Source organism: Aythya ferina, assembly GCF_964211825.1.
Source record: "Aythya ferina genome assembly, chromosome: 11".
Classification (NCBI taxonomy): domain Eukaryota; kingdom Metazoa; phylum Chordata; class Aves; order Anseriformes; family Anatidae; genus Aythya; species Aythya ferina.
In genome coordinates this window covers 19,915,895-19,942,189 of record NC_140307.1, presented here as the reverse complement: position 1 = coordinate 19,942,189, position 26,295 = coordinate 19,915,895, and the positions used below count along the sequence as shown (strand labels likewise).

At 40.1% G+C, this 26,295-nt stretch overlaps 1 protein-coding gene across 2 annotated transcripts; it reads left to right on the top strand.

Annotated features, from left to right (window-relative positions):
- Positions 1-920: 920 nt before the first annotated feature.
- LOC311442542 (tropomodulin-3) lies at positions 921-26,278 on the top strand. Of its 2 annotated transcripts, XR_014696718.1 has the most exons (11): positions 921-1,000; positions 5,858-6,044; positions 7,395-7,551; positions 16,069-16,191; positions 16,798-16,887; positions 17,409-17,539; positions 18,734-18,841; positions 20,266-20,409; positions 20,765-20,909; positions 22,056-22,197; positions 23,190-26,278. XR_014696718.1 is itself a non-coding variant. In XM_084531874.1 (10 exons), the coding sequence occupies exons 2-10, from the start codon at positions 5,919-5,921 to the stop codon at positions 23,222-23,224; spliced, it is 1,059 nt and encodes a 352-aa protein (XP_084388000.1). In that variant the 5' UTR covers positions 921-1,000; positions 5,858-5,918; the 3' UTR covers positions 23,225-26,278. The 2 variants fall into 2 exon arrangements, 1 of the variants encoding a protein (XP_084388000.1); XM_084531874.1 differs by lacking the exon at positions 22,056-22,197.
- The last annotated feature ends 17 nt before the right edge of the window (positions 26,279-26,295 follow it).

Here is a 26,295-nt window from a genome sequence, read left to right as displayed (position 1 = left end):
TGATGACAAGGATGGTGTGAGCTGGCTCTGCTCCTGGCTCGCCTTGTATCATTTCAGCACTACTGGAAGTTCTGCTGTTGTCCAGGTCTTCTCTGTCCTTTGAGGTTTTGTATTTGCTACACTTCTCTCACCCATGTGTAATTATCTCAAATTATATCTCAGCCTTTGAAAAATAAATCTCTCTCCTAATCCTTTTGAGAACATTATGTTTGCCCTTTGATACCCACACTGGCCTGTCAGCTTGGAAAATGCCAGCCTTCTAACGGCAGAAGGATTATGAATCTATTGCTAAGCGTTTACAGAAGTGCTCTTGTGGTTACAGAAGTGTCTTCATTCACCCTTCATCTGCGTGCCAGCGCGGCTCTACTTTGTTTTGTGGGTCTCTTGCCTCCGGTGCAGGCGGAGCGCGAGTGCCACGGGCTGGCACGGCGGTCATGGAGCCCAGCTCCGGCACTGCTCAGTGCGCCCAAACCCGTCCTCGGCGTGTGCTGGCAGTGGAGCACCCGGAGGTGCTTCAGCCCCACGTGTTGGACTGGTCCATTGCAAGCTTCCGCAGGTTTTTTTAATGCAGTTCATGGGAAGATCACTGGGTGATTCTGTCTCTAAGAAGGTCAGTAAGCGCCTCGCTAACGACTTCAGTACAGGCAGGACTTTGTAAAACATCTTTAATTGATGTATTAGTTATAAATTACTAGAATTTAAAATATTCCAATTAAAAGTTTAATGCCCATGACAGACAACTGCCTTAACTCTAACCTTTCATTTTGGTGTGTGGAAAGTTTAATGGCTTCCAACTTAAAAATAAGAAAAAAAAAAAAACTAAACCCACGGTGAGGGCAACGCGCCGCAGAGGCTTTGTCTGCGCAGCTTCCGCGTAGGCTGGAACTACAACTCCCAGCGTGCCGCGCGCCGCGCGCAGGCGCGGAACGGGGCGGGGCGGCGGGGAGCGGCTGGGAGCGGCGGCGGCGGCGGAGGGAGCTGGGGCGCTGCCGCCCGGCCGGTGAGTGCGGGGCGCCGCGGCGGGACCCGGCGGGGGCCGCTCCGGGGGTGGGCGGGAGGGAGAGGAGGAAGAGGAGCAAGCGGCAGCGCGGCGGGGAGCCCGGCGGGGAGCCCCGCTGCCCGGGGAGGGAGGCGGCGGGGCCGGGGGGGTGCCCCCGGGTGCTCCCGCTCCGGCCGAGCCCGCCCCCGCCCCGGCGGCGTTGCGGAGCGCCCAGCCCGGGGGGTCGGCAGCGGGCAGCGGGGGCGAGGGGCCGCGGCCGGAGGGCGCCGCGCTCCGACGGTCTCGCCCGTAGGCGCGGGGAGCGCCCTTCCGCCGCTCCCCGGGGGGCCAGAACCGTGCCGGGGCGGCGGAGAGGGGCCCGTGTGTCCCGCGGCGCCTTCCCACCGCAGGCTCTGCGGGCAGCCTGTCCGCAGCGGGCACCGCGTGCCTGTGGGCAGCCCCCTCTGGTGAGCAGCCCCCCGCTGCTGGCCCCGCGCTGCGGTCAGTCGCTCCGCGCCGCTCCCGGTGCCGCCGTGCTGAGCAGGGTGAGGCCGGGGGGGCTCAGCTCGCCCCGCACGAAGCTGGGCCAGTCGGCTCCGTGAGCAGAGCGAAGCCCCGGGCTTGTTTATGTAGGAAAGGAGCCCAAAATAGCTATTCCTTGCTTCCTGGAAAACGCGGCTTGCCCTGACCAGAAGTGCAGGCGAAGGAGAGGTGCCACCTGCTGGCTCGGCGACACCGGGGCCGGGGGGTGGCTGTCATCTGGGGCAGCGGGTTCCCTCCCGTGCCCTGCGCCAGGCCGGGGGTGTGCAGGGCTCGGGTACACCTGGGAGCCTCCTGGAGCTGTGCTGCTCAGCTGAGGTGCGTACAGCCCGAGGGAACGTGCCAGAGTTATGGCAGGACTCGCTTTAAGTCATTTTTCTTCCAGGTTTGGTAAATAAAGATAGTTCTTTAGAGTGCAACACGTTCTTCACGAGCAGCTCTGTTGTTTTGCACGCTGCAGGTTCGAGCCATTGCCATCGTGGAAGCTCCCTGGGAAGCCTCAGCTTTGCTTTGGAGCCTCTGGGCAGCGGGAGCTGGTTCGGGGCCCTGGCCGCTGACAGCGGCCACCCGAGGAGCCCTGCTCTGGCTGGGCGTGAGGGGAGGCTGCGAGGGAATGGGTGGGATTGAAGTGAGCGCCCTGAACGTGCTGGCCAAAACTGGCTCGCTTTGTTTTTCCTGAAGTCGTTTCTATTTGAAAATCCAAGTTACGGAAACCATTTACGGGGGACTTTAGCAAGACTCCTGTCCTGTGGGAGAGAGATTTCTAAGGGTTTATTCCTATTAGGGTCCCAAGAAACTGTGTCCTTAAATTTAATAGGAAATTGCAAAGGAAATTGGGAACTGGCTATTCTTAGACTCGTAGTGTTTAATGTACCTTTTAGGTAGGAGAGAAAAAAATATTTTAATTGTAGATAGGTGTATGACAGTTGCTTGACAGTGATTCAATGGATTGGTCAGGTAATTATAAAACAGCCTAAAATGAAGTTATTACTCACTTCTAATTTCCTTAGTTCATGGATTTCTAAGGTGAAAGAATAATGGCTTTTTTTTTTTTTTTTTAAATTTGGTGTCTGTCACAATATCCTCGCTTCTAATTTTCTGACTTCTGCTTCATAGCCTTTTCTAACTTCTGCTTAATAGCCAGAGATTTGAAATTTGATTCATTGGAAGTGACGGCTTTGTCTTCATTATGTCAAATGTTTCTGCTGCGTCTATCAAGCTGCTGGAATAAAGTTCTAGCTTTATATTATAGTTACGTATTTGATAAAGAGATCGGCCTTGTTGGCATTTAATGTATAAAATATTTTTACGGTCAAGTTAAGAAGGATACTTAGAAGAAAACCATCTCTGCTTATCAAAAAGTGCCAAGTATCTGCAAAGCCAAAATGGCTGGTTACTGTTTTGCCTGTGATTTTGCAGTAAGATGTGCCACAAATATTCACAGTCTAAATAACTGCCCCTTCTAAAAACTGTAATTTGTTATGCATGTCTTTTTCTACGCTGCATGGTTAAAATGAGTGACAGAAGGCAAAAGCGAATGTGTTTAATGGGAGGCTGAGAGGTTGTTTGATCAGGCTGTGGCTTCAGCTGGCCTTTCTGCCCTGTCTAAGCAATGAGAGTTCCTGACACCATGCTTTAAAACCTGATTTTTAGCTCATTATATATACACGTCATATATGCCATGGTTTCTTTTGCAGAGAGTGTTTGTGAAAGCTGTTACAAACCCTGTGTAATGCAGACATGCTAGTCAGTGTTACCATTAAAACTTTTTAAAGGTGCCTCATGCAAAGTATGCTTTAATATTCTTATAAATAAATGGACAGGTATTAGAAAGGGTGTCCAAAACACTTTAAATTTACTAGGTAACAAGTGAGTCTCTTCTTGCTAAAGAGAAGACTCGGTTACAAAATTAATGTGTTTTATGCTACACTGCTTTCCTCCCACTCTTCTTTTTTGTGTGATTGCTGCAGTTCAGGTTGTGAGGTAGATACTTTGATCTTTGTGTAAAGACAGGTGAGAACAAGGGCTATGACCAGAGCATTAGTGTGTTATGAAGGATAGGTAGTTTTCCAATATGAAAGATGTAAATGCAGTAAATAAAAGGTAATTAATTTGGGGCGACAGCGTTTTACAGCTATTCATAAAGACAAAATAGAGCATACCTGGATGTAATGCGTGGCTATGCAGTGCTACTGTCGGTCAGAGGAAGGGGAGCATTGTTCTGCCCATGCTAACGACTCTGCTCCTTTTAATTACTGGTTAAAATTACACCTCTTAATACGTGGATGCAAATGGCCATGCAGAAGTGTGGTGAATGGCAGTGTGTTGATGTGGGGTTCAGACCGTGCAGCCTGGTCACAAGCAATGCTGTGTAACTGGCTGCAGGAAATGCTTTTCTTTGATGATAGTGTAATGGCTTAAGCTGTGAAGAAGAGGAAAGCGTTAAGGCTCCGGGAGTCACAAGTTTGCATGCAGATCGTGTGGCACCTGCTGCAGTTATCTAATGGCCTCCTGTGAGAAAGGAGCGCTGCGCGGCTGTGGAAGCTGCAGCAGGTGGCATGGGGCTGGAGAGACGCCCCCTTGGTCGCTGCTGGAGCCTGGCTTTGAGAAGCACGGGTGCATTGCTCTGTGCTGCTGCTGCTAGTAATTTCTGGTCCTGATGCTTTCGTCTCTGTGGCCTCTTTTGAAAGGTGTGAACAACTGGTTTTAGTTCAGGGGAAGCCAGACACTGTGCTCTTGATGTAACTTAGGGTGACATTGAGAATTCCTCCTGCTTGTTGTTTTCGGGAGACCTGACCCTCAGCTTTGGAGATGTGTTCTGTCAACGTCAACCTTGGCCTACAAGCATGTCCTAGTGTGTACACCAGACGTAGTTTTCAAAGCAGACATGCTGAAAATAGCTGTGAATGTATTCATGGTTGGGTTGCAGATGTTGGTAGGAACTAGAAATTTACCTGTAAAGTAAACCTGGTTTTAACAGTTGCCTTCATAGGACTGGTAAACTTGACTGAGTGAGTGAACCTTGACAGGCTCGTGCCTGTTGAGTGTCTCCGAATCAAAGCATTGCAGTGAGCGAGCGTGACAGCCAGTATGCAAAGGGAAGGGAGGCCTTTCTGGAGGTACACCACTGAGCTGAAGGAATCCTGTGAACTGGATCCCATGCGTGTCTGTGTGTCCCTGCTCTTCCTTTTACTTACGAGGCAATAACTTTAGGTTCTTCTGCTTTTGAGGTAGAGGCTAAGTCTGGATTTGAAGTAACCTGGTGTATGTGGCGTGAGCGTCTGAATGGGCACTTGGGCTTGACAGAGCAAGCAGCGTGTGCTGAATGCCTGGTTTCTGTGCTGGTTATTTCTGCCAAGCTGAGAAAGGAGTTAAAGGTGCTGATGAGCCTAGATGTGTCGATCTACCTTTTCCTCCCCAAACGCGTTGTGGAAACTCCTGCTCAGGTCAGGGAGCCACTCAGGTCACCCTTTTGTGCCTGTGTGCACACATTCAGATTGAAGCAGGAATTTGGCTGAGCAAAAGGTGAATCCCAGAACTTCTTAGAGAGAAAAAAAAGAGGAGGAATTAACTACTTTGCTTAAACACCATTGTGACTGTGTGTGTTTTCCAAGTCAAATGCTCAAACACTTTGACTGTTAGAACAAAGGTTACCTGATTTCTTCCAAGTGCAATAGTTAGTGGGCAGTTACAGTCTGTTACATATTTTTTTGGTAGTAGGATTGAATGGACTGCTTAGGTATTATGTTCCTTAAGCCTTTCATCGAGGTACTTTAATTTTCATCTGACAGAACAGAATGTTATTTCAATTGCAGTGATGTAATAAACAAACATCCTTTGCTTCCTCTGTTGATAATAGGCAAGGATATGAGTCAGTAATAACCAAATAGCCTTTTTATAGTGAAGCTCTCCTTACTGGCCTTGAACAGCAGCAGTAACAATAAGTATAAAGCATCTTGACTCTTCTTTTGACTGAGTATCTGTAGAAACAATAGCATTAAGATGGGTTTATAGTTACCAGGTATAACTGGCATCTCATCCCCATCCCACAGCCTGCCCTGCTCCGTGGAAATTATGCCATAGATCTTCAAATATATATGGAGCTTTTTTATTATTATTATTCTAGTTATTGATGGGAAAGGGCATGGCAGAATGGGATTCTGGTCAGTGAGGAAGCAAGGCTTCTAATCGCTCTGTATCTGTCACAGAACAACAGATTGACATGAATACTGGATGAAAAGCTTTCCTTTTAGAAATGCATTGAGAAGTTGAAGATGCTTTTTAATTGTGACATTTACCTGAACTGTGGCTTTCTTCCATTTTTTTTTCTTTTTATAGATCTGGTTGAGAATAAGACTCAGATTCTGAAGTGTTTGAGGAACTTGCTACTGCCCAAGTCATGACACTCCCATTTCGAAAGGACTTGGACAAATACAAAGATCTTGATGAGGATGAAATTCTTGGCAAACTGTCAGAAGAAGAACTGAAACAACTGGAAACAGTTTTGGATGATCTTGACCCAGAGGTAGGTAATAACAGAGAGAAGTTGTTTTTTTTTTTTTTTTTAATTTGTACAGAAACTAGTCTGCAGTAATTTAACACTTTTTTTTTTTTTTTTTTTTTTTTGTCTAAAACTCTGCTTGTAGTCAGTATACTCTTGGACAGAGTTTTTTTCCTGGACTGCTAACAATCTTATTTATGGATACATGTGTGTATATAACATCTCAATGGGATGTTTCCTGTTTGCATTGTGAATGCAGCCACATCAGAGGAAAATAGAAAAAGGGATTGTCAGGAGAGGCTTCCACCTGATATATTTGTAAATGAAAAATTGTTCTTAGTGATGTTATTTAAAAGAAAGTTTATCTAGAAAGGTCTGTTGAATTTTCCTGTTTCTATTTTTGTGTGGTAAACAGTCCTTTTGCATCCATTTCTATTTTATTATTTCTACTGTTGGACAGGAGAGGGAGGGTACTAACTTCTAAGGATTCCTCAACCTATATCCAATAGCCTTTACAAAGGCTACTAGACTTTGCGAAAAGGAGGCAAATAATTTCTCTACACCTGGATGACTGTCAGCATGGAGTGTTGCAGCATGGAGGAATGTTTCAGCTTTCTCTTAATGATGAACTGAGTCATGACCTACACAGATCCTGCAGCTAAAGTCTGAGTTGCCTTTATTAAGATGGGGATTAAGTTTAAAGTTGATATTCAAGGATCACATAAGAATTTTATGATCACCTGTTTTCTTGCACAGCAATATTCTAATTGGCTTTGGTTTACAGATACTTTAACAGAGGTGAACTGGCAAAAGTGATTGGTTGCCTTTTTGAGTCTGAATTTCTATATACTCTTTCAATTTGCATATTCTCCTTTTTTGTTTTTTTCTTTAGCTGTGCAAAACAACCTGAATCAGGTCAAAAGTAGAAATACTTTGACAAAATAGTATGGACATTTGTTTTAAACACATGGATGTTCATGGTGGAGGAAGCAGTCTTCTTACTGTGTGTCTAAATTGTAAATAGCAAATTTTCATTTACTTGTCATTTAAGCAGCGTTCATTCTAGAAAAGAACTGTAAAGTAACTAGCAAGTCTGGTGCTGTTGTACTTAAAGAATTGTTTCAGTCCCATTCAGAGTGCAGTATGCACTATTTTTGTTTGTATTCTTGGTATCCAAAGAGTAGAGTACTACCTCCCTTCCCACTCAGATGGGGAAAAAAAAAAAAAAGGAAGTTGCTAGGGGATACAAAATTGCCTAGAAAGGGTGATGTGTTGGGTTTGAACCTCAGGGATAGGGAAGGGGGGAAATGAATCTGAACAGGTGTTCACTCAGGCCTTTTAAGATGTACTTATGTACTCCGTGTTGTTTTGCAGAATGCACTTCTTCCCGCGGGCTTCCGACAGAAAGACCAGACTGCTAAAAAGGCTTCAGGTCCTTTTGACAGAGAACGACTCCTTGCCTATTTGGAGAAGCAGGCTCTTGAGCACAAAGACAGGGAAGACTATGTGCCTTTTACAAAAGAAAAGAAAGGTAACAACACCCTTGCCTGTGGAGGTGGTTATGAAATTTCATAAAGTGTACTAGCTCAGAGTTACTCTGAGCCAAAGCTTAGTGACATAGTAGCAGCTGCACTGCTTTTTATCTCACAACATTTCCTAATGAGTGCTTCTGTGCAGAGGCAGGATGCTTCCTGTTCGAGCATTGTGTGCACTGTGGCTGGTGTGCTATTTGCATGAGGCACAGGAAGGAAATAAGATTTCCTCAAAGGCTGCCATGTTCTGATGGGGTGGCATCTTCAAAGGAAGAGCTACTGCCAGGTTTGTGTCAATAATAACAAGTGCTGGGTGCCTGTGGTTTATGCCCTGTGGTGCTGTGTACAAGTAAACCTAGTATTTGTACTACTAGGTTTAAAATTTAAAATACAGCAACAGAATAATGTATCGCAGTAGACACCCAGTAGTGATCAAGATGCTGTAGACTGATAAGGCCAGGCAAGTGGTCTACGTAGTCATGTTGTCTTTCTAGTCTCCTTGATGAAAGGTTTTAATAAGATTGCATAGTTGTTATTAGTTATTTACATAGTTAACATTGCAGAAAGCTTTGAAATCTGGCAGTGACTTGTAGTCTGAAAGCCATGGAAACCATGACCCAATAAAGTAGACATTTTAAAGCCTGGAATTTTAAATCTTTCGTTTGGATTCTAGTTTTCTCACTGACTTGACAGAAATTACTTTCATTTTCAGGAGAGGAGAGGAAAAAAAAGAATGCACATCTTAAATGTTGTAAGAATAGATTATTTGTTTGCTTATTTCCACAGATGAGTTCTCAAACTTACCAGTGGTGCTTAATAAAGCAAGGTAGGGGCAGGAACTCACAGCCCTGTGCTGGACACATGCATAGGCCAAGGCTTCAGCTGTTGCCACAGTGTTTGTCTGCTGCTTGTGAATCCTAGCTTGTCCGAACCATCCCCAGCACCATGTCAGATCTGCTGCAGTAAGACTTGAGAAAATTGTTTTATAAGCTGTATTCTGGTTGCCCAAGATGAATAGGCTCCTCTTAGGAATTGTCCCTCTCTTCTTAAGGGTTTGCTGCCAAACCCTTTAATTCTACTGAAATGTCTGCTGTGAATCATTGCTTATTTGAAACCTGAGTCTTCAGTCATTTACTGAATTTGTATACTTGATTGTGCAGTGTATGCAGTGATTTTTTTTGTGTGGATATTTGCATTTTCTATGCCTGTACAGGTAACTGTCACTTGACATCCATCTCTTTTTCCTGAAGGAATACACAGATTGTCACTTCATAGCATGTGCTGTACGCTCTGTCCTACTTCCTTAACACACTGTTTTGCGTTACTTGTGTAGTTTAACAGTGCTTTTGTTGAGAGACAAGTGTGGCGCTTGGTTGCTGACAGGGGAGCGGTCATTTCCCGACTTTGTATGAGTAACAGCATGAAGGATGATGCTGGGTATTGCTGAGTGCCAAGGGTGGAGGGAGGCACCTACACAGCAGCATTTTGGTCCTCCCACCCTTGCTGCCTCTGCAGGCGAGTACCCATTTCCTGTGCATGCTTCTGCCCTTTCTCTCTGTCCTGATCCTTGCCTGGAAGATCTATCGGTGTGTTGGAGGTGGCCAAATGGTCTAATGCATGAGTCCAAGTGTCCCTGTGGCATTGGTGTTGTGTTGGGTTATCCCTTTCAGCCCCTTCAGGACTGAGGTTGGCTGAGGAGGATTTCCTCTAATTAGCACTCCATTGTTTTGCCCAAACAAAAAGAAAAAGCCAGCTTTAAAGCCATCTTATGTATGCATGCACACAGCAGAACTATTTGTTTCGGTTGACAAAATCTGTGAGAATCACGTAAAAAAGTAGAAGGGTCCAGCTGTAATACAGATCTTGGTTAAGAAAGATCAAATGTCATTTCCTTTATGTAATGAAGTATTACTAAATAGCAGGCTGGATGTTGCAATATGTCATGCAAGCTTTGTTAGTAAAAATCCATGTAATTTTTAATGATGATTTATTTATATAGTAACTTCTACTGTTTTTTTAGTAGCATAACAGGAGAAAATTGCATGGAAAAAGAGCTTACTTTCATCAAAACTAAAAATGTGGAAACAAATGTTCAGTGTGGAAATTTGTGCCTCTGGTAAATGGGGGGAAGAGGCAAGATGACTAACTGCCTTGCAGAGTTGGTGGAGGATAACGTTTTCTTTTCCCCTCTTGCAAACTCTGTAGTTCAGCTTTGACCTGCTGCTGTGTTCATGTCCATTTTGTGCAAAAATGGCAAGTCTGTGTAACTTTGGTTAAATCAAGGAATCACGATCTTTCATCTAGATGTGAAACTTGGAGAGGGAATGGAGTAAAACTTCCTTCTTGGTGAGGATAAGAGCTCTCTGTGGATAAAAAATGTCCTTATGTGCTTTCATCTAACATTAAAATGAAAAAAAAAAAAGCTGGCTTACAACTCTTGTTTGGCTAGGTAAATGCAGCATGGAGAAAAACTAGCAAGTTGTGGAATTGGGGTAGGTGGGGAGCTCTGGTTATCCTGCTGATTCAGAAGAAGAAAATGACAATCCTAATCTTCAGGTGTAAAGGTTTTGAGGGAGAGATGGGCTCGATTTGCAGCCACCTTCTTGGTGCCATCTTTGTGGGTCAGGCTTTGCTGACATGTTTCCATATGCCTAGCTGGTCTCACTGTTCTAATTTGGTCTGATTATTCCTTTCTTGGAGTAAGAAGGGGTGAAACCCTTCCTTCTCTCTTGTTTTCGTGTTTCAGTAGGACTGCTGTCAGCATGGTGGCTGCGGGTTCATTGAAGGAGTTTACCCTGGGTAAGCTTCAAACATCCTGGCTTGCTGCCAGCCCAAGTGATCTTGTTTCCTTTCTACAGTGTAAAACAAAATCGTGTCTTCCAGTGGCCCTAAGTCATTTTGGGTTAAGATGTGCTAGTAAAACAGTATTGCATCCCCTGCTCCGGTGGGTGCTCTGACTTCTCCAGCGCTTTGGACCTTTTTTTTTTTTTTTTTGCTGTGCCACAAGACGTGGAAGGCGCGAAATCACATCAAGTGTCCTGATGCAGTGAGATGAGCAGCGCTAAAGAAATGCGAAGCCTCACAGTCTCCATATTGTTATATTGTGTTTTTCTGGCTTGGTTTCTAGAAGCATCCTTCAAAACGTACTTTGTTTTTAAACAGGATTTAATGACTTCAGTCACATTCCGTTCCAATTAAGTGTCGAACCATACAGTAAAGCATTGTTGCCTGAAAAATAATTCAAGCAAGAGATTTGTGAAAGTGATGTGGTAATAATTTCAACAGCACTGGCGTTGTCTCAGTCTGTGTCCATGAAGATGTGAACGGGCAAGGCGCAGCCAGCCGTCCTGTCCTGCTGCCCCTGCTCTGCACGGCCCCGAGCACAGGGATCGCTGCAGCTGATCCGAGACAGAAACGTGCCTGGCGTTGGTGGCTGCTTTCTGCTGCGTGGGCTTCAGCGAAATACTAGATGAACGAGGCTCTGTGTTTCTGGGCTCTGTGCTCCTCTCGTGACTTTCTCTTCCAGTTTTCCCTCAGCGTTTCTGCCAGGCTGTGTTCTGTGTGGGTTTGCTTTTCATCAAGTTTTAACTTTTTCTTTTTCTGCTCTATCACACAGATAATATTTTAGGCTGATACCACGTGGATAGAGCTTTTTTGTGCAGACCTGCTCAGTCAGCTTGTGTTGCTCTCAGCCACCATTTGTGTTTGCAGCAGCAGAACTTGGGGTGCTGTATTCTTCTCTTGCCCTTCAATCACTAGTCTTTAAAGGAAATGTCCTGCGCGTTGTGAAATGAAGTTAATGTCCTGTAGGAGCGTTGAAGAAACAACTTGTCAAATTGACATTCTCCATACAAGAACACTGGAACAAAATAACATGTGATACACCAGCCTTAATGTAAAACAGTTTTCTAACTCTCAGCTACGTGTTCTGTAACCAGATAAGTAACAGCACTGTTTCCTCAGTAAGACACTAAGGACGTTGCTCGTAAGTTGAATTACAAAAAATTAGTATTAACTTGTACCCAAAGCAAGTCAGCAAACATAAGCCTGTTTTATGGTAAGAAGTGGTGATTGGTGAGGTGTGGATTAACAGTTTCTGGACAGATGAATTTTTAGTGGACACAGGACATGTGGGATGTCAGCTGTTGCTTGCTCTTCGTCATGAAGTCACTGATGAGAAGAGGTTGTCCTCAGGTGACATGCGATTCCTTTTCCACATCAGGGTACTGCCATACCGATGTTGGAATTTGTTCTGGCCTGCTGCTCGTGGTTGCTTGCTGCCTCCTGGACCGTGAGGTTTGGGAGAACAGTGCTAGCCATTAGAGGTGCGTGGCCATGCTGAGTGCACCTGCCTTTTGCAAGGTTTTTGGTCCCATCTTAGGTACTGTGTGTGTCTCTAGTACACTTTGTAGACATCATACGCCTTTTCTGCCTTTAGAGGAGTACAGTAGCGTGTAACTTGAAACTGGAAGTTCATTCTGTTGCAAAGGAAGCCTGTGAATTAATCCCAAGATGTGCATCATTTAAAGTGTTAGCTAAAGCTATAAAGAACCTGAATATGTAATTATTATTACAGAAATGACGTGATCATCTCTGAAATTTGCCTTTTTATGTTGTATTGCTTAATCTTTGCGGTATCCTTGTTGGCTGAAGAGCAAGAAGGATGTCTTGTTTCTTCATGTGATCAAATCCCTGCTGTTTGGAAGAGTTCCACTTCAGAGGCAAGAAAGCTATTCATTCTATGGGCTGTGCAGATGTGTATTAAAAAAAAAAAAAAAAAGCTTACAGTAAGGGGAGGGAGGAAATCTCCAAACTGCCTTGGCAGCAGACCTTGAGTTAGATCATTGTCCCTAGAGACACAGGGGTCTTCTTTTTTGAAGTGTTTGTTACAAGAAGCAGGGAAGGACCTGCTCCCTGCTCTCATGTACGTGCTGTGAATCTCTGAACTCTGGCCTAGGACAAGATGAAGCCAGTGAATGAGAGATTATATATACAAGGGTGTGACCTGTTTTATAACAAAAAGTGCTCCTGACCCACTTCATGTGCGTGGAGTTGCTGTAATTAGCTCCTTTGGCAGGGAGCAGCTTTTAACATTTTTTGCTTTTTTCTTTAAAAAAAATAAAATAAAAATGCTACCTTTTTATTTTTTCTAAAGATTATCCATATGAGCCTGACTCTTAAGACAAAGTTAGTCTTTTAGGAAGCAAATGTTTAGAACCTGAAGTTTCTAACTTAACATCAGAAAAAGTAGCAGATTTTGTGGGTGGGTGCTGTGTGATAGGGTGTAGGTAGGGAATAGGAGTTGTAAATGAATGGATTTGAAAAGGGTTGTGAAATTTTTTGTTTTTATTTTTTGGATTGTTCAGCAATAGGGCTGAAGTGTCAGTGGACCTAAAGCATTAGTGCAGATCTGCAGATGGATAACTAGATTCTTTCCTGGACTTCTTTCCAAAAGAAACAGAACAGATGGCTTAGTCAAGAATTGGTGTGAAGACTGGGGAGAGATCCCACAATACTGCTAAAGCAGATTCCTGTTCTTCAGATGCTTACACTGCACTGCAAGATGCATGCTGAAAAACAGCTCTAAGCATGAACTCTAGAACTGTCCTGAAAGAGATTCTGAAAACTTAAGAATCCTTGACTTTAAGTTGCTCAAAGTAGTCTCAAAAGGTCAGAAAACATCATTCAATGCTTTTTGTAAAATATTTTCTTAGACTGCTATACACTTGTTGCCACAAATCTGTACCTGTTTGGGTTGTGCTTTTTTTGCTGACTTTCTTGCAAAGTGTCGTTCTTCTTTTCTCATTGGGAAAGTGAATGAGAATTGAATACTGTATGCATTGGTATCTCTGAATAAGTGGTTTGATTTTAATTCTTTTAATTTTTTTTTTTACAAGTATAGGTGTTTATTTTTTGAAAAGACTGGTTATTAAATTGCATGACTGAGATGTACAAGACTGTTTAAGATACCCTGTGTTTTTTACATTTCTAGACAGAAGTCATGTAGTGCTCACAGAAGAAGCCAGCTTAATTTGGAAAAAAGAGCATGAAATGTTCTGATGCTGTAGATCAGGTGGCATGAATGAAGGCTCCGGCACTCAGTCTTGCTGTTTCCTTCTCTTCCTTCTTGTACTCCAAAAGCTTCACCTTTTTCACTATTCTGAATTACTGAGGGAAAACACCACAAATGTAGATGACAAAAGGCTTTAGATCATGTCCATGCTGTGCTTCAGAGTCTGATGGAAACCTTGCCGGATGTCCTCATACCTCTTTTGAAAATTTCAGTTTAAGCTGAAAGTTATTCTTTCCCCAGTAGGTGATGCTGGTAAATTAAACCGTGGGTAGAAAATGTACTGTGTCAATTATATCAAAGTAATCTTAGACGTTTATCACCTAGGCCTTCAATTTATGAAGGTTTTGTATTAATCCTGAATTACCACAAGCATTGTTTCTTTTAAACTGGCCACCAGAACCAAGGAATCTGTGGCAATGCATGTCAGCTGCTTTCAGCTGCTGTTTGTAGTCAGTACAGTTATGTAAGGAGATCTATTTTCTGCTTCTAAATATGGATAATGACCATTTATACAACTTTCCAAAGTGATAGCAACTCGGGAACAAAAATACTGTGTTGCTAGCAACAAATCTTGGTCATCAGACTGTTGTTTTGAAGAGAAGAAACTGATAGCTAGAGGTGATGCCTGACTTCCTTTAAAAAGTAAATTAACCACAAACTATTGTAATCAAGGGTGTGGATTTGGAGAGAGAGAAAAGGTGGATAGGTGGAGTTGTGTTTGTGTTTGATGTAGCACACAGAAGCTGTCATCAGTTGGCTCCAGAAATGGTGAAACCAAACCCCAGGTTTGTCAGAATTTACCCAGAATTAAAACTGAAATATCCCTGTAAAGCTTCTTGTCACTAGAAGGTATTTAAAAAATACTAAATTTAGGCTTAGTCCAAACATGCCATGAGATACACTTGTGTGCAGTATGAGGAAAAAAATGCAAGGCTTCTGGCTCCTGTCCAGCTGCTCTGGTTCTGGGGCAGGGCGGCTGCTGTCGCCCGATGGGGACGGGCTGGCGTGGCCCGTGGGAGCCTGTGGCAGTGCACTCTAGCTGTGCATGCGGAAGAGGATGGGTTTCCGAATTAGTGTTGAGACTTCACAGGGAGGTTGTTGGCGTCACCTCCTACCCTGGGAAATAATTAAAGGCAGTGGGAAGCCGGATCCTGCAGTTCTGGCTTCTGTTGGCGCAGGCAAGGAAGCTCGGTGCTGTGCATACGCCAGGTGCTGTACCGGGATTGCAGTGGCCGAGGTGCACCACGCTTTGCTTTAATGAGATGCAGTGTGCTAGGCCAAAATGATCAGACCAGGGCCTGTCTGATACATGTATTGTTTTCATATTGTTATCTCACTTTCAGTCACTTTATATGCAAAAACTTTGAATAACTAACAAGGTTAGATTCAAGTTTCCTAGTTGTGAATTACTTTTATCAAATGTATCAGTTTTGTTCAGTCATCCGGTACCAAAGCTTTTCCTTTCCACGTTAATCTGTTCTTTCTTATGCAGCTGTAAACTTTTGTGTTGTTCTGAAGGGCTAATTCTATAGCACTCAAATCTGAATTCTTTTTCAGAACAATTGTTAGAATAGCTTTCTTATATAATAGTTTCTTACCCTAACTTTTCAGCCTAAGACACGTGCAGGAATTACACCGCGTACCTACACCTCTTTATAATGCATGTCCCCCAACATAAGTTTTCCCTTCACCTGTCTAATGACTAAGAAGTTGGTACAGAATATAGCATCACTACTGCTCCTTTTCCTCGTTGAATTTTCTGGGACCTATCTTTTGTCTAATTATCATTTAGAAAGTAGTGTCTTCTGGCAGTTTGTGTTAGAGATGATGCAAATTACCATCCTATTTTCTGCTGGTCACAAATCCATGGTTTTCTTAAGCAGCTCAGGCATCGCTTTTTTTTTTTTTTTTTAAACTTCCGATTTCAGGTACTTGCTCAAATTTGAAATCTGGTATATGCTGCAAAACTGCAATGAATGCTCATGTCCATGATTTCAGATGATTCTTTCTTATCTTATTTCACCTTATTTCTCTGACATTCTCAAGTTACAGCTCTCCCTGGGTCCCTCTTCCCCTCGATGTAGTTAAGTGCTTCAGTCATTGTTTTCCAGCAATAGTAAACTTTATTGGATGGCACTTTTTCATAGGCTGTTTAATGTAGGCTTGTATTTTACTTTCTAATACTTAGGAGAAACAAATAAGATTGGAGTCATGATACAGACTACTGAAATTTGTGATCTTGTTAACATTATGTTGCTGTTCATGCTCTTTCATCTCTGACTTTCAAGAGCAAACAGAAGAAACCTCGTTCCTTTATGTTGCCCTTGCTGTTCTTCTCAGGATTTTCTAAATATTGTATGTACTCCTTATGTATAGAAAAATTTAAAGATAAGTAGCTATATAATGAAAAGTAATATCAGACTTTTAATTTTCTTTACTACAGGGAAAATATTTATCCCCAAGCAAAAGCCTGTACAGTCGTATACAGAAGAAAAAATTGCTCTAGATCCAGAACTGGAGGAAGCCTTGACTAGTGCCACAGACACAGAACTATGTGACCTTGCAGGTTAGTGGTCTGGATTTTTTTTTTCAATTTTCTTTTCCCTTTTTTAAAGTGTGAATGGGCTGGTGTGCTATAACGTATTTGTTATCTGAAATGTAACTAGATGAAGTCACGGTTGTGGTAGAAACTAGATCGGGGTATATACCAGTGTGCTTGCAGCATAACATCTTTATTGATTTGGGCTATTATACAGTCATAGAATAGTTTGGGTTGGAAGGGAACCTTAAAGAATATGTAAGAAAGTGGATTACTTTGGTTTAAGATGCCCAATTTTTACACTCAAAACCTTTCGGTTTATTCCTTCGACTGGCTGTTTTTTGTTACATGTACGCTACTGCTTTTTCATACATTTATGTTGGTACACACCTGTATGCTTAAAGCTTTGGTCAGGATTTTTTTAACTGAACTACAGTTTTAACTATGATGCCTGAACTTGGTGATGCTGAAGCTTTCCAAGATGTGAAATCTAACTAAGAAGTCTGTAATTAATGAAAGGAGTTTTTCTACTTTTCTTAAAATTAAGAGATTCAATAGCATATTGGTCTTGTGATCTGGTGTTTTACAGATATTAGTTTTTGTTATTTAAAAGAACTGTTCTCTCTTTTACAGCTATACTAGGAATGTCCAACTTGATAACAAACAATCAGTTCTGTGATGTAGTAGGAAGCAGTAATGGGGTAGACAAAGACAGCTTCTCAAGTAAGTATTTACACAAGTCCTAAATAAATGAGTTCTTTGTACTGCACGCAGTTAATATAGCATTAACTATCTTCTGTTGCACTAGCATTTTTGATGGAATATTCAGTTTTAAGTTGGAAACATGTTTATAACATTTCTAGTTGACTTCTGGCAAGACTGGAAATGTAGCTGTGCACACTAAAATCTATTCTGCAGCTAATTCACTTTTTGAAGGGATAAAAGTGGGTGCAAAGATGTTTGTGTGCCTTGGCTTTTAGGTTTAATATGTATGTTTGTAATTAAACTCCCTTGTGCTTTCTGAAAAAAAAACTTGTGTGCAAGAAGAGCAGGAAGGCTGTGAGGACCATTGGAAAAGAATTGTACTTTATGAAAATATGGTCAGGAGGGGGTGGTATATTTCTTGGGGAGGAGGGAGGGAGGATGTAAAGACTGGTGATATAGTCTTTAAATACAGTAAGTACTTAGTGTATGTATCACTTGTTCACAGTGAGCTGTTTGATTACATTTGTTTCTTTTTTCAGACATAGTAAAAGGTGAAAAAATGTTACCTGTTTTTGATGAACCGCCAAATCCCACAAACGTAGAGGAGACTTTGCAAAGGATTAAAGATAATGATTCCCGTCTTGTTGAAGTTAATCTAAATAATATTAAGGTAATTGCAGGAAGTATGTAATTCTATATTTTGCTTTTTCTCTGTAGAAGACATTTGTTGTAAAGTTGTAAAACTATGAGAGGGTATGGTGGATTTCTTTTAAGTACAGCAGCCTTCTTGCTAAATGTTGCAGCGTATGTTATCTCAGACCAGAAACCTGCAGCTAAACTGATAAGCCATCCTGATATCTTTTGCCAAAAGCGTACTTAAAAACCTCAGATTTTCTTACTGCCAGCTCAGCTTTCTCTTGCTGCCAAGCTGGTGACATTTCCAGCAGCTCACCATGATGAAGTTCACTACTTCTTTGAATTCTTTGTGCTTTATGAAGCAATGTGCTCTCAATTACTGCTACTGCAAATGAAGTGGTGTTTGTATGAACATCTTCCTGATTTTTGTACAAAAGAATAGTCAGCAATTAGCAGCTCATAAGTATAACAGTTGTGTTTTTAAACATGACTGAAATTCGTTGTATATTTGCATGAAAGAAAACAGAACTATACCACTCCTGACCTGCTACAGCTAGCAGCCTGTCACTGCTTTCTGCCCTGTCTCACTAGCAAGCTAGGCCAGTTGTTGCTCTTACTGAAGGAAGCAAACGAAATAAATGGTTTAAGAACACTGCACCATAGAGAAGTACTAACCAAAATAAATGCCTAAAAAGGTAGCAAAACAAAATGATTATTATAATAAACAGAGAAACTTGCTACCTTCATTAATTATCCACAATTATTCCTTTTACAGTTTGTTGCTACTACACTGTAAAAATGATGAAACAGTAAATTAGCAAACTCTGGAGTTATTCTTAGTAAACACAGAATAGAATTCTGTTGGTTTCACCAAGTTAAAGCTCTAAATGTATTTTTGAGAGGTTAGCATGATAATGACGGGAAACAGAACATTCAGTTCAAGTAAATGTCAGCTAAATATTTTTTTAATACTTGTGTTGTGGCAGTGGCACAGATGTAGTAAAGGTGATTTTGCTTTATAGAACTGGTGGCTAACAGCCATTGCATCTTGTGTGTAGCTCTGCTGTGTGTCTAAGCCTGTACTGTGAGGCTGCAGGAGACCAGTAACTGTTAAGATAATAGTGCGTTCTGCTGTGAAGAGAATCAGGCGCTAGAAGAAGTTGGGGGGTGGAGAGTTGGGGTTAAACTTGTGTATCTCAAGAGACTGAAATGCTATTTTTAATTCAAGAACATACCAATTCCAACGCTGAAAGAATTTGCAAAAGCCCTAGAAACCAACACGCATGTGAAGAATTTTAGCCTTGCGGCCACCCGAAGCAATGATCCTGTTGCAGTTGTAAGTACTTTTGTAAACTCGCTTAAGTGGGGGGCAAGAGAAGCTAGGAGTGAAAGATGACAGTAAGGGATTGGATTGAATCAAGTCATGCTTTTATATAGGGATGAAAATGATTAAATTCTTTCACGGTGAATAGTATGTTTACTATAACAAACCTTTGCTGTGTCAAAGTTGGTAAACAATTACTTCTTGATGAATACGTAGCAATGCATTGGATGCATGAGATAAATGAGATTTTTTTGCCAGACCTTCCCCCTAATTTTTAATTTTGATAACCTCCTTGTTTTTCTTTCTTTCATGATTGTATAGTTACTAGTTCATGGAATGAATAGTAATAGTATGTTCAAAATTACCTTTAAAGGAAACCCATTTGAGACTGAAAATATTCATCATTTTTTTTTCAACCAAGTAGAGTTTTGGTTGAAGAAAGTTACAAAATACCTCTTTCTCTGATCTCCCTGGTACTGAAGTTTAGCTCAAAGCATTAACGTATAAAGGTATTTGACAAAATTGAAACCTAAGTATTTGTTGTCTGGTCCTGGTTTTCTATACTGAATCAAAAGCAGTTCCTTATTTATTTGAACGTAAAGAGGTAAGAGAACAGCACTAACTGTTTTTCTGGAACAATCCTTTGCATTTGTTTTTCAAATTTAGTTTAAAGGAACAAATGAGTATTTGAAAACATTGTTTTGGGTCAGTAAAAAAGTTCCTTTTTAGTGGAACTGAAACATTTGTAATAAAAATGTAGAGGGTTGTTTTTGGGGTGTGGTGTTTTTTTAATTATTGTTCTTGCATTGTGACTCAGTAAAAAAAAAAGTTACGATTTTTATGATAGTAAGCCTCAGCAGCTACCTTTTTTTTTTTTTTAATTTTATTTTCTGAAACAAGATCAGGTATATGCCATTTCCACAGAAGTATCCTCTTAGCTACGTACTAGTACTGTGCTCAGGGCATTGACTTTCATGGCTTCCTACCAAATCTGTAGAGACAAGCATTTTGAAAGTCAGATCTTCTGTTTACAAATTAACTGTATCTAATTCTCCTTTCAGTTGATTAACCCCCCTTTCTTTGGCCTTTACTTAGCAGTTTGCATTATTTGTTGTATGCTGCAAAGGCTTACAAAATGGAATATGCTAATTTCAGACAATTTACATTCCATGTAGCTTTTTAGTTTGTAGCATGAATAAGACGGGCTTTTTCTTGACTAAGAACTATTTAAAAAAAAAAAAAAAAAAGGTGTTTAGATATGCCTGAAGATTCACTTCTCAAATTGTCTCAAAAAGTGAATACTTGCAAAGTTACACTGTGTATCTGTAACCATGTTGCTCCTATTGAACTAGTTAGTGGAAACTGTCATTGCAGTGTCCTATGATGTGCTATAGGACAATTAAAAAGTTTAATGATGCCTTTTTTTTCATTCAAAGGCTCTTGCAGATATGCTTAGAGTAAACACGAAATTAAAAAGTTTAAACATAGAATCAAACTTCATCACTGGAGTTGGAATTTTGGCACTGGTTGATGCACTGAAAGACAATGAAACATTGACAGAGATCAAAATTGATAATCAGGTAAGTGAGGTTATGGTAATATAATTACAATCAGTGCTCGTGCACTGTCTGTCCTAGTTGAGTATTTTTAGAATGCATCTTGTGATAAACATTCCAAAATACTTTACTTTTAAATATATTAACCCCATGCATGTTGGTCTTTAAGGTTCTCGTGGGCATCTAGTTGAAAGTGATTCCTCGTTCACTTCTGTGAACTTTCATGTGCTTTAAAGTGCACAAACATGTTACGAGCTTATACTTTCTAGATTAATGAAAAAAATAAATATCTATTCACTAATATGATGAGAGTATTGATTTCTTTTTTATGAGGAGTGAAACCACTTAAGCTCTACTATCTTTGTGCATCTTTTAATAGAGGCAGCAGCTGGGCACGCTTGCAGAAGTAGAAATTGCCAAAATGCTTGAAGAAAACACCAAGATCCTTAAATTTGGATACCATTTCACACAACAGGGACCTCGAGCCAGGGCAGCTGCAGCTATAACAAAAAACAACGATTTGGGTAAGACCTGTCAGTAGAATGTAACTCAAATGATGTGTATGGCACAAATTTTAAAGGTGTTTGTTTTTTCCAGGTTTTCTGTTAATATAACCAGGATAGAAAAATACAAGTAAAATCAGTTTCAGATTTCTCCTGTGCTTTACTCTTGCTCTTCTGTTGCTGCTTAATGTTTTTTTATGTTGTTTTGGGATGTCCAGGTGTATGAGTTGAGGATTTTGTCATAGTCAAGAAACAATAAGACCATTCATATTCCAGATGAGTTGTGGCAAAGGGAGGAAAAATTATAGTTTTGATTAAAGAGACTAATCTTATTTGAATGAAGGCAGTACATGAATTTATTAGTGTGAGATGCCCTCCTCCATGCCAGTGCACCCAGTCTTATTTGGAAAGCTCGATGAAGGAGAGTGAATGTACTGTCATGTGCAGAGGTTGGGTGGGGTTGTTTGTCTCTTCCTTTAGAGCTCTGTTAATGCACAGGTGCCTTGCTTGCCTCTCTTAGGGTAGATGGTAGCAGTGGTATCTTTATTTGCTGCAGTTATTTTGTTGGAGCTTATCTGTTAGAATCCTAACTAAATGGAACAGCAGAAAATTGGTTAGCAGTATGGCATGTGAATGGAAAGCACTCGTATGATAGCGTCAAATGCTTGACGCTTTCAACTATGACAAGATAATGTGGTCAATCTATTTAATAGAAGTATGTTGTAAAACTCCATTTCATTAAACTTTGTCACTTTAGATGCTTGGTGATGTGTTACAGATTACACGTCTCTTTGGTGTGAAAATGGGCTAAGCAGTTCAACAGTAGAAGTAGCTAGCACAGGAAGAGCTCTAATCCCCTCTAATAGAGAATAGGAAGGTGGAATTGGGTTTACAGATCTGCTTCCCCTTGTAGTAAAGTTTAAAGTGAAGGAGAATAGCACTGAAAGAGAGGAGGTGTGAGAGGTAAAATAGAGCAGAGAGAGAAAATGAAGGTGTTTAGATATACATAAATGTTTCTCAAAATGGATTTCAGCCCAATTTTTTTTGTCATTGCACTCCAGATGTCTGTCTCCTGCACGGTTTCTCTTTTGGCTAATTCTCATATTAGTGTTTGGTAGAAATCTATGTTTCTATTGATATCTTGCCTTTTTTCCCTTGCTTTCTTAGTCTGGAGTATACGAGTAAAAGTTTCTGCAAATACCTTTTCATCTCTCCAGCCCTGAAGCTACAGAGACAGGTTACTCTGAGTACCCAGTTGGGTATCAAGCACTGAAAACTGAGATGTTCAAAGCCTCTCATTTCTGTCTTTGTATGTTTCTTCTTTATATACCAAAAAAGTATTTCTCCCTTGTCTACACTGTGTTGTACTACTTCCTTTTTCTTGTTTGTCTGAAACTGTGTACATACTACCTGTAACTGCATGACTGGAGAAGTTTAAGGTTGGAAAGTCTTCCGCCCATTCCTGGAATTTGATGAAAACAGGCATGCAGAATTTCTGTCACCAGTGAAAAATATTTAGATTTAAATTGAAATTAAAAAAACAAAAACAAAACAAAACAACTGTGGACTACTTTAAAAATAAGCAACATGTTGGCTTTTTATAAAGAGCCAAATTCTAACGATTCTACTTTTTTTTTTTTTCTTTAGACCATATCGAAAGCATTTATTGAGACAGGAGTTGGGAGGGGAAGCAAAATAGTTTTCCTTCTGTTTGATCTGATGTTAAGGAAGATCAACTCAAATCACAAATGTTTGTAAGAGATAAAACTGCAGAACTCCAGTCATTCAGTGAATCTTACATATTCTTAAGTCTAAGCAGCATGTGAGCATCAGTGATTTTATTCATGGATTTTTGTTGCTCTTGTGCTTCTGACAATTGATTTTTTTTATTTTTTTTTTTTTTTAGGCTTAGGCTGTTAAACATAACATCTTAGGTGTTTTTTTTGCGATGTGTATAAATCTTATCAGGTGTAGTTTGAAAGTCCTGTATTGTTTCTTATGAAGCCATGTAAACTTACTTGTCCACCACTAGAAAATGGCAATATAAAAAAATAAATAACTCTGCTTACTAAATGAAAAATGATTAACATTTCCTGTAAGTCTCCTCACAAATATTTGAATCTGTTTATGGGTAACACAACAAGCACTGCTAAAACATAAGCTTAAAATGGTGGATAATCCTAAATGTTAATTGCTTTAGATTGCACTGCATGAGACGTTGCACAGCACGTTATGGTGATGTTAAAAATATATAATGTAGCTGCAATAATAACATCTTAAAATATTTTTGTTTTGTTACAGTTCGCAAGAGAAGGGTTGAAGGAGACAGCCAGTAGATCTTGTTATTAAAACTACATGGAGATTTCAAGGGTCTTCAAGGTGTGCTCCTCACTGTGGGCTTTGGCAATCTTGGACTACATTTACCTAGGTTAGAAGGGAAAAGACTGGAAACCCCATTCCTTTTAAAGCAAAGCTATATTAAAAATCTGCTGGTATATACCACATTTTTCAGATTGACACATGGTAACTGCGCCAGTCTCTGTACCATAGTTTTTTTTGTTATTGTTGTTTGTTTTAAGAATTTTTTTTTGTATTTCAGGACCTTGTCTGTGCTTTCTACTAAAAATGTAATCACAAATCAGTGGTATAGTTGTCTGCAGCCAAAGAATGGGATATTGAAGATCATTGGGCAGATAATGACCCAATTGAAATGGTTGTCAGAAAATCTAGGGGTGCTTGTTTACATGGAGGGGTGTGTATATTCTTGAGAACAATGCTTTAGTAGTGAGGGATTCATCACACAATAGTTGGACTCATTGTGTAGAGCTGTTCATCCTTGTTCATATGCACTGAAGAGAAATCTTTCACAACTTTTATTTGTGATTCTTTTTTATTTTTGGTTCATTCTTGGTACTGTGATTAAGTGTAAACATCCCTTAAAAGCAAGCAAAAATAAATTGTCTAAAGACCTTTTTCCCAAGAGAATTTGAGGGACTGATTTAAAAAAAAAAAAAAGAGGAAAAAATGGGAGCCTTGCCAAAAAAGTAGAAGCCTTGCAAAGTGAGGTTTCTTATTAGACATAAGTCCTAAAGGTCTCTTTAAAAAATGTCCCATAACTTTATCTTTCTCTGTATCTAAACTGGATATGTTTTTAGACTGCTATCATGTGCTCATCAGCATTTAGTTTATATTATTTGTTTAAAAATCCTTATCTACGTGTGTAACTAGTATGAACTTCTCTAGAAGTAGTGGATATGCATTTGTTAAGTTCTGTATAATTTTGTATGGGGAAAAGCAACCTTACCAGTAAAATCAGTCGTAAGTTGCTGGCAAATGGGGAAATCCTTTTTTCAAGCTTTTGCATTAAAATATTAGTGCTTCATAGAAATATGTCATTTTTTATGAAACAATGAAGCAACACTTTCAAGAAAGGATCTTTCTATTCTACTTACATCTTGATGTTGAAATGTGACATAAGACTCGCAGAAATTAACCAATATGCAGTGTCATATTTGTATGTAATAGTACTTATTCAAGTATTTCAAGTTTTATATTTAAGCAAACTAATAAGGCCACAAGAATTGCTTCAATTTCTGTGCATAATCACAGCAGACTTCTCTGAAATAACAAAAATCTGGACTTTCTGGTGTGGGTCTGTGTGGACTGTATTGTACTAGATTACTCAATGCTGTCATGAGATTATAAACTCACAACTAAAGGACTGATTGGCTGTATTTATAGCAAAGAGAGTTCAACTGACAACTGTTTTTCATCAAAGGATCATAATATGGTGAGCATTTTATATATAGGAAATGTATAGGACTGAGATATTTTGCATCGGATTATGTACTATAAAAATTCAACAGAGCAATCTTCTGAAGCTGTGCCCATGTTATAATTTGCTGCACATCATATTTTGGATTTTAAAGACAGACTTTATTCTGGAGGTGACTTCCACTCGTATTGCAACTGTACAGAGAATTCTAAACTACAGTGCCTTCAATGAGTATGTATATAACTGGTTTATAATTATGGAATGACATTTTTCCCTGTGTCAAAATTGGCCTTTTATTGACTAATTACAAATAAAGGTGTGCTCTGAAAAGACATTTGGAATTAATTGTATTAGAACCAAAGACTTTACATTACTATAAGCTTGAAGCAACTAGAAACGATCTGACAAGTAACAATAAAAAGGGCTTCTTCTGGTTTGGGCTTTTATAAATTGTCAAGAACTTCTTAGATTTTTTGAAATTTAAGTACCTCTATAGTATGGGTATCTCTGCAAGCTAAATGTCTTTTACAGATAGAGCTGTATAAACGTGGCCAAAGCATGTCATGTGCTGAGTTGCCTAAAGTTGTACTGTACTTTTTATTTGCTAGGCACCATAATCATTTTGTGTCAAAAACCAGACTGTAATGTTTTCCTTCATTTGTTGAAGGGTTACATGTTCATGAAATCTGTTCGCTTGTGATTTTATGGAGACTTATCTTACTATTATCAAACAAAGTTATGCAATTATCTCCTGTTTGAAGATGAAGGAGAAAAAATGAAAGGCTGGATTATGGAAATAATAGACAAAATCTCTTCCTTATTTCTTTATAGAATTAAATTTAGCTGCTTGATGGTTTATATTCCTGTCAAAGACAGGCTTTAAAGTTGCAACTCTCTGGTGCCCTGTCACAGAAAAAAGTAGAGCACCTCTCTTAATTGGTTTAGCTCTACAGACAGCAGCAAAGTATTCCACTGCTTGTCAGAGCTTTCAGGATAGACAGAATGGGCATAGATTCTTTTTCTCTCTTTAATCAGAAGAGTTTGGCCCTCCAAATTTTTGAAGGACACGTGGTGTGGTGCATGGAACAGTTACAAGTCACTTTTCTGCCTACAATGTATAACTTTTCTGGAATAAATGAAGGAATTCAGTCTGTAGCCAGGAGTCGTGAACAGTCTAAACTTGAATCTTGTGATTTAATGGTTTCAGATGTAGTGGGATCTTATGCACGACTTTGTTTTGAAGTGTAGAAGTGGTATTACTCTGATAGCTAGCTACTGTTAACACAAGGTCTTTTTTCAGAAGAGGTGGTACTTTTTCTTCTAGATTCTTTTCCAGGTTTAATGCAGAAGTCAAATGACCACATATTGTTGATTCTGTTGGCTCCAATCTAAGCATGGAAACACATACTATATTCTAAAACAGTTATATATTTACTGTTGTATTTTAAAGATGTACTGTTATTCAAGCTGTAAAGAAAACTAGGCTGTTTGTAAGCTACAAACAAGCATGTGTTCAATTTAAATTTCCGTTGAGGAAATATGAATTGAGTGTTTTTAGCTTATCAGCACTATATGCTGTCAGACTGTAAAACAGTAAACTTGTTGAATGATTAAAGTACTGTTTTTTTTTTT

Coding starts and splice junctions, on each gene's coding strand:
- LOC311442542 (XM_084531874.1), top strand. CDS start 5,919: ATGACACTCCCATTTCGAAAGGACTTGGACAAATACAAAGATCTTGAT. Junction 6,045..7,394: donor TGGATGATCTTGACCCAGAG/GTAGGTAATAAC, acceptor GTTGTTTTGCAG/AATGCACTTCTTCCCGCGGG. Junction 16,192..16,797: donor AGAACTATGTGACCTTGCAG/GTTAGTGGTCTG, acceptor TCTCTTTTACAG/CTATACTAGGAATGTCCAAC.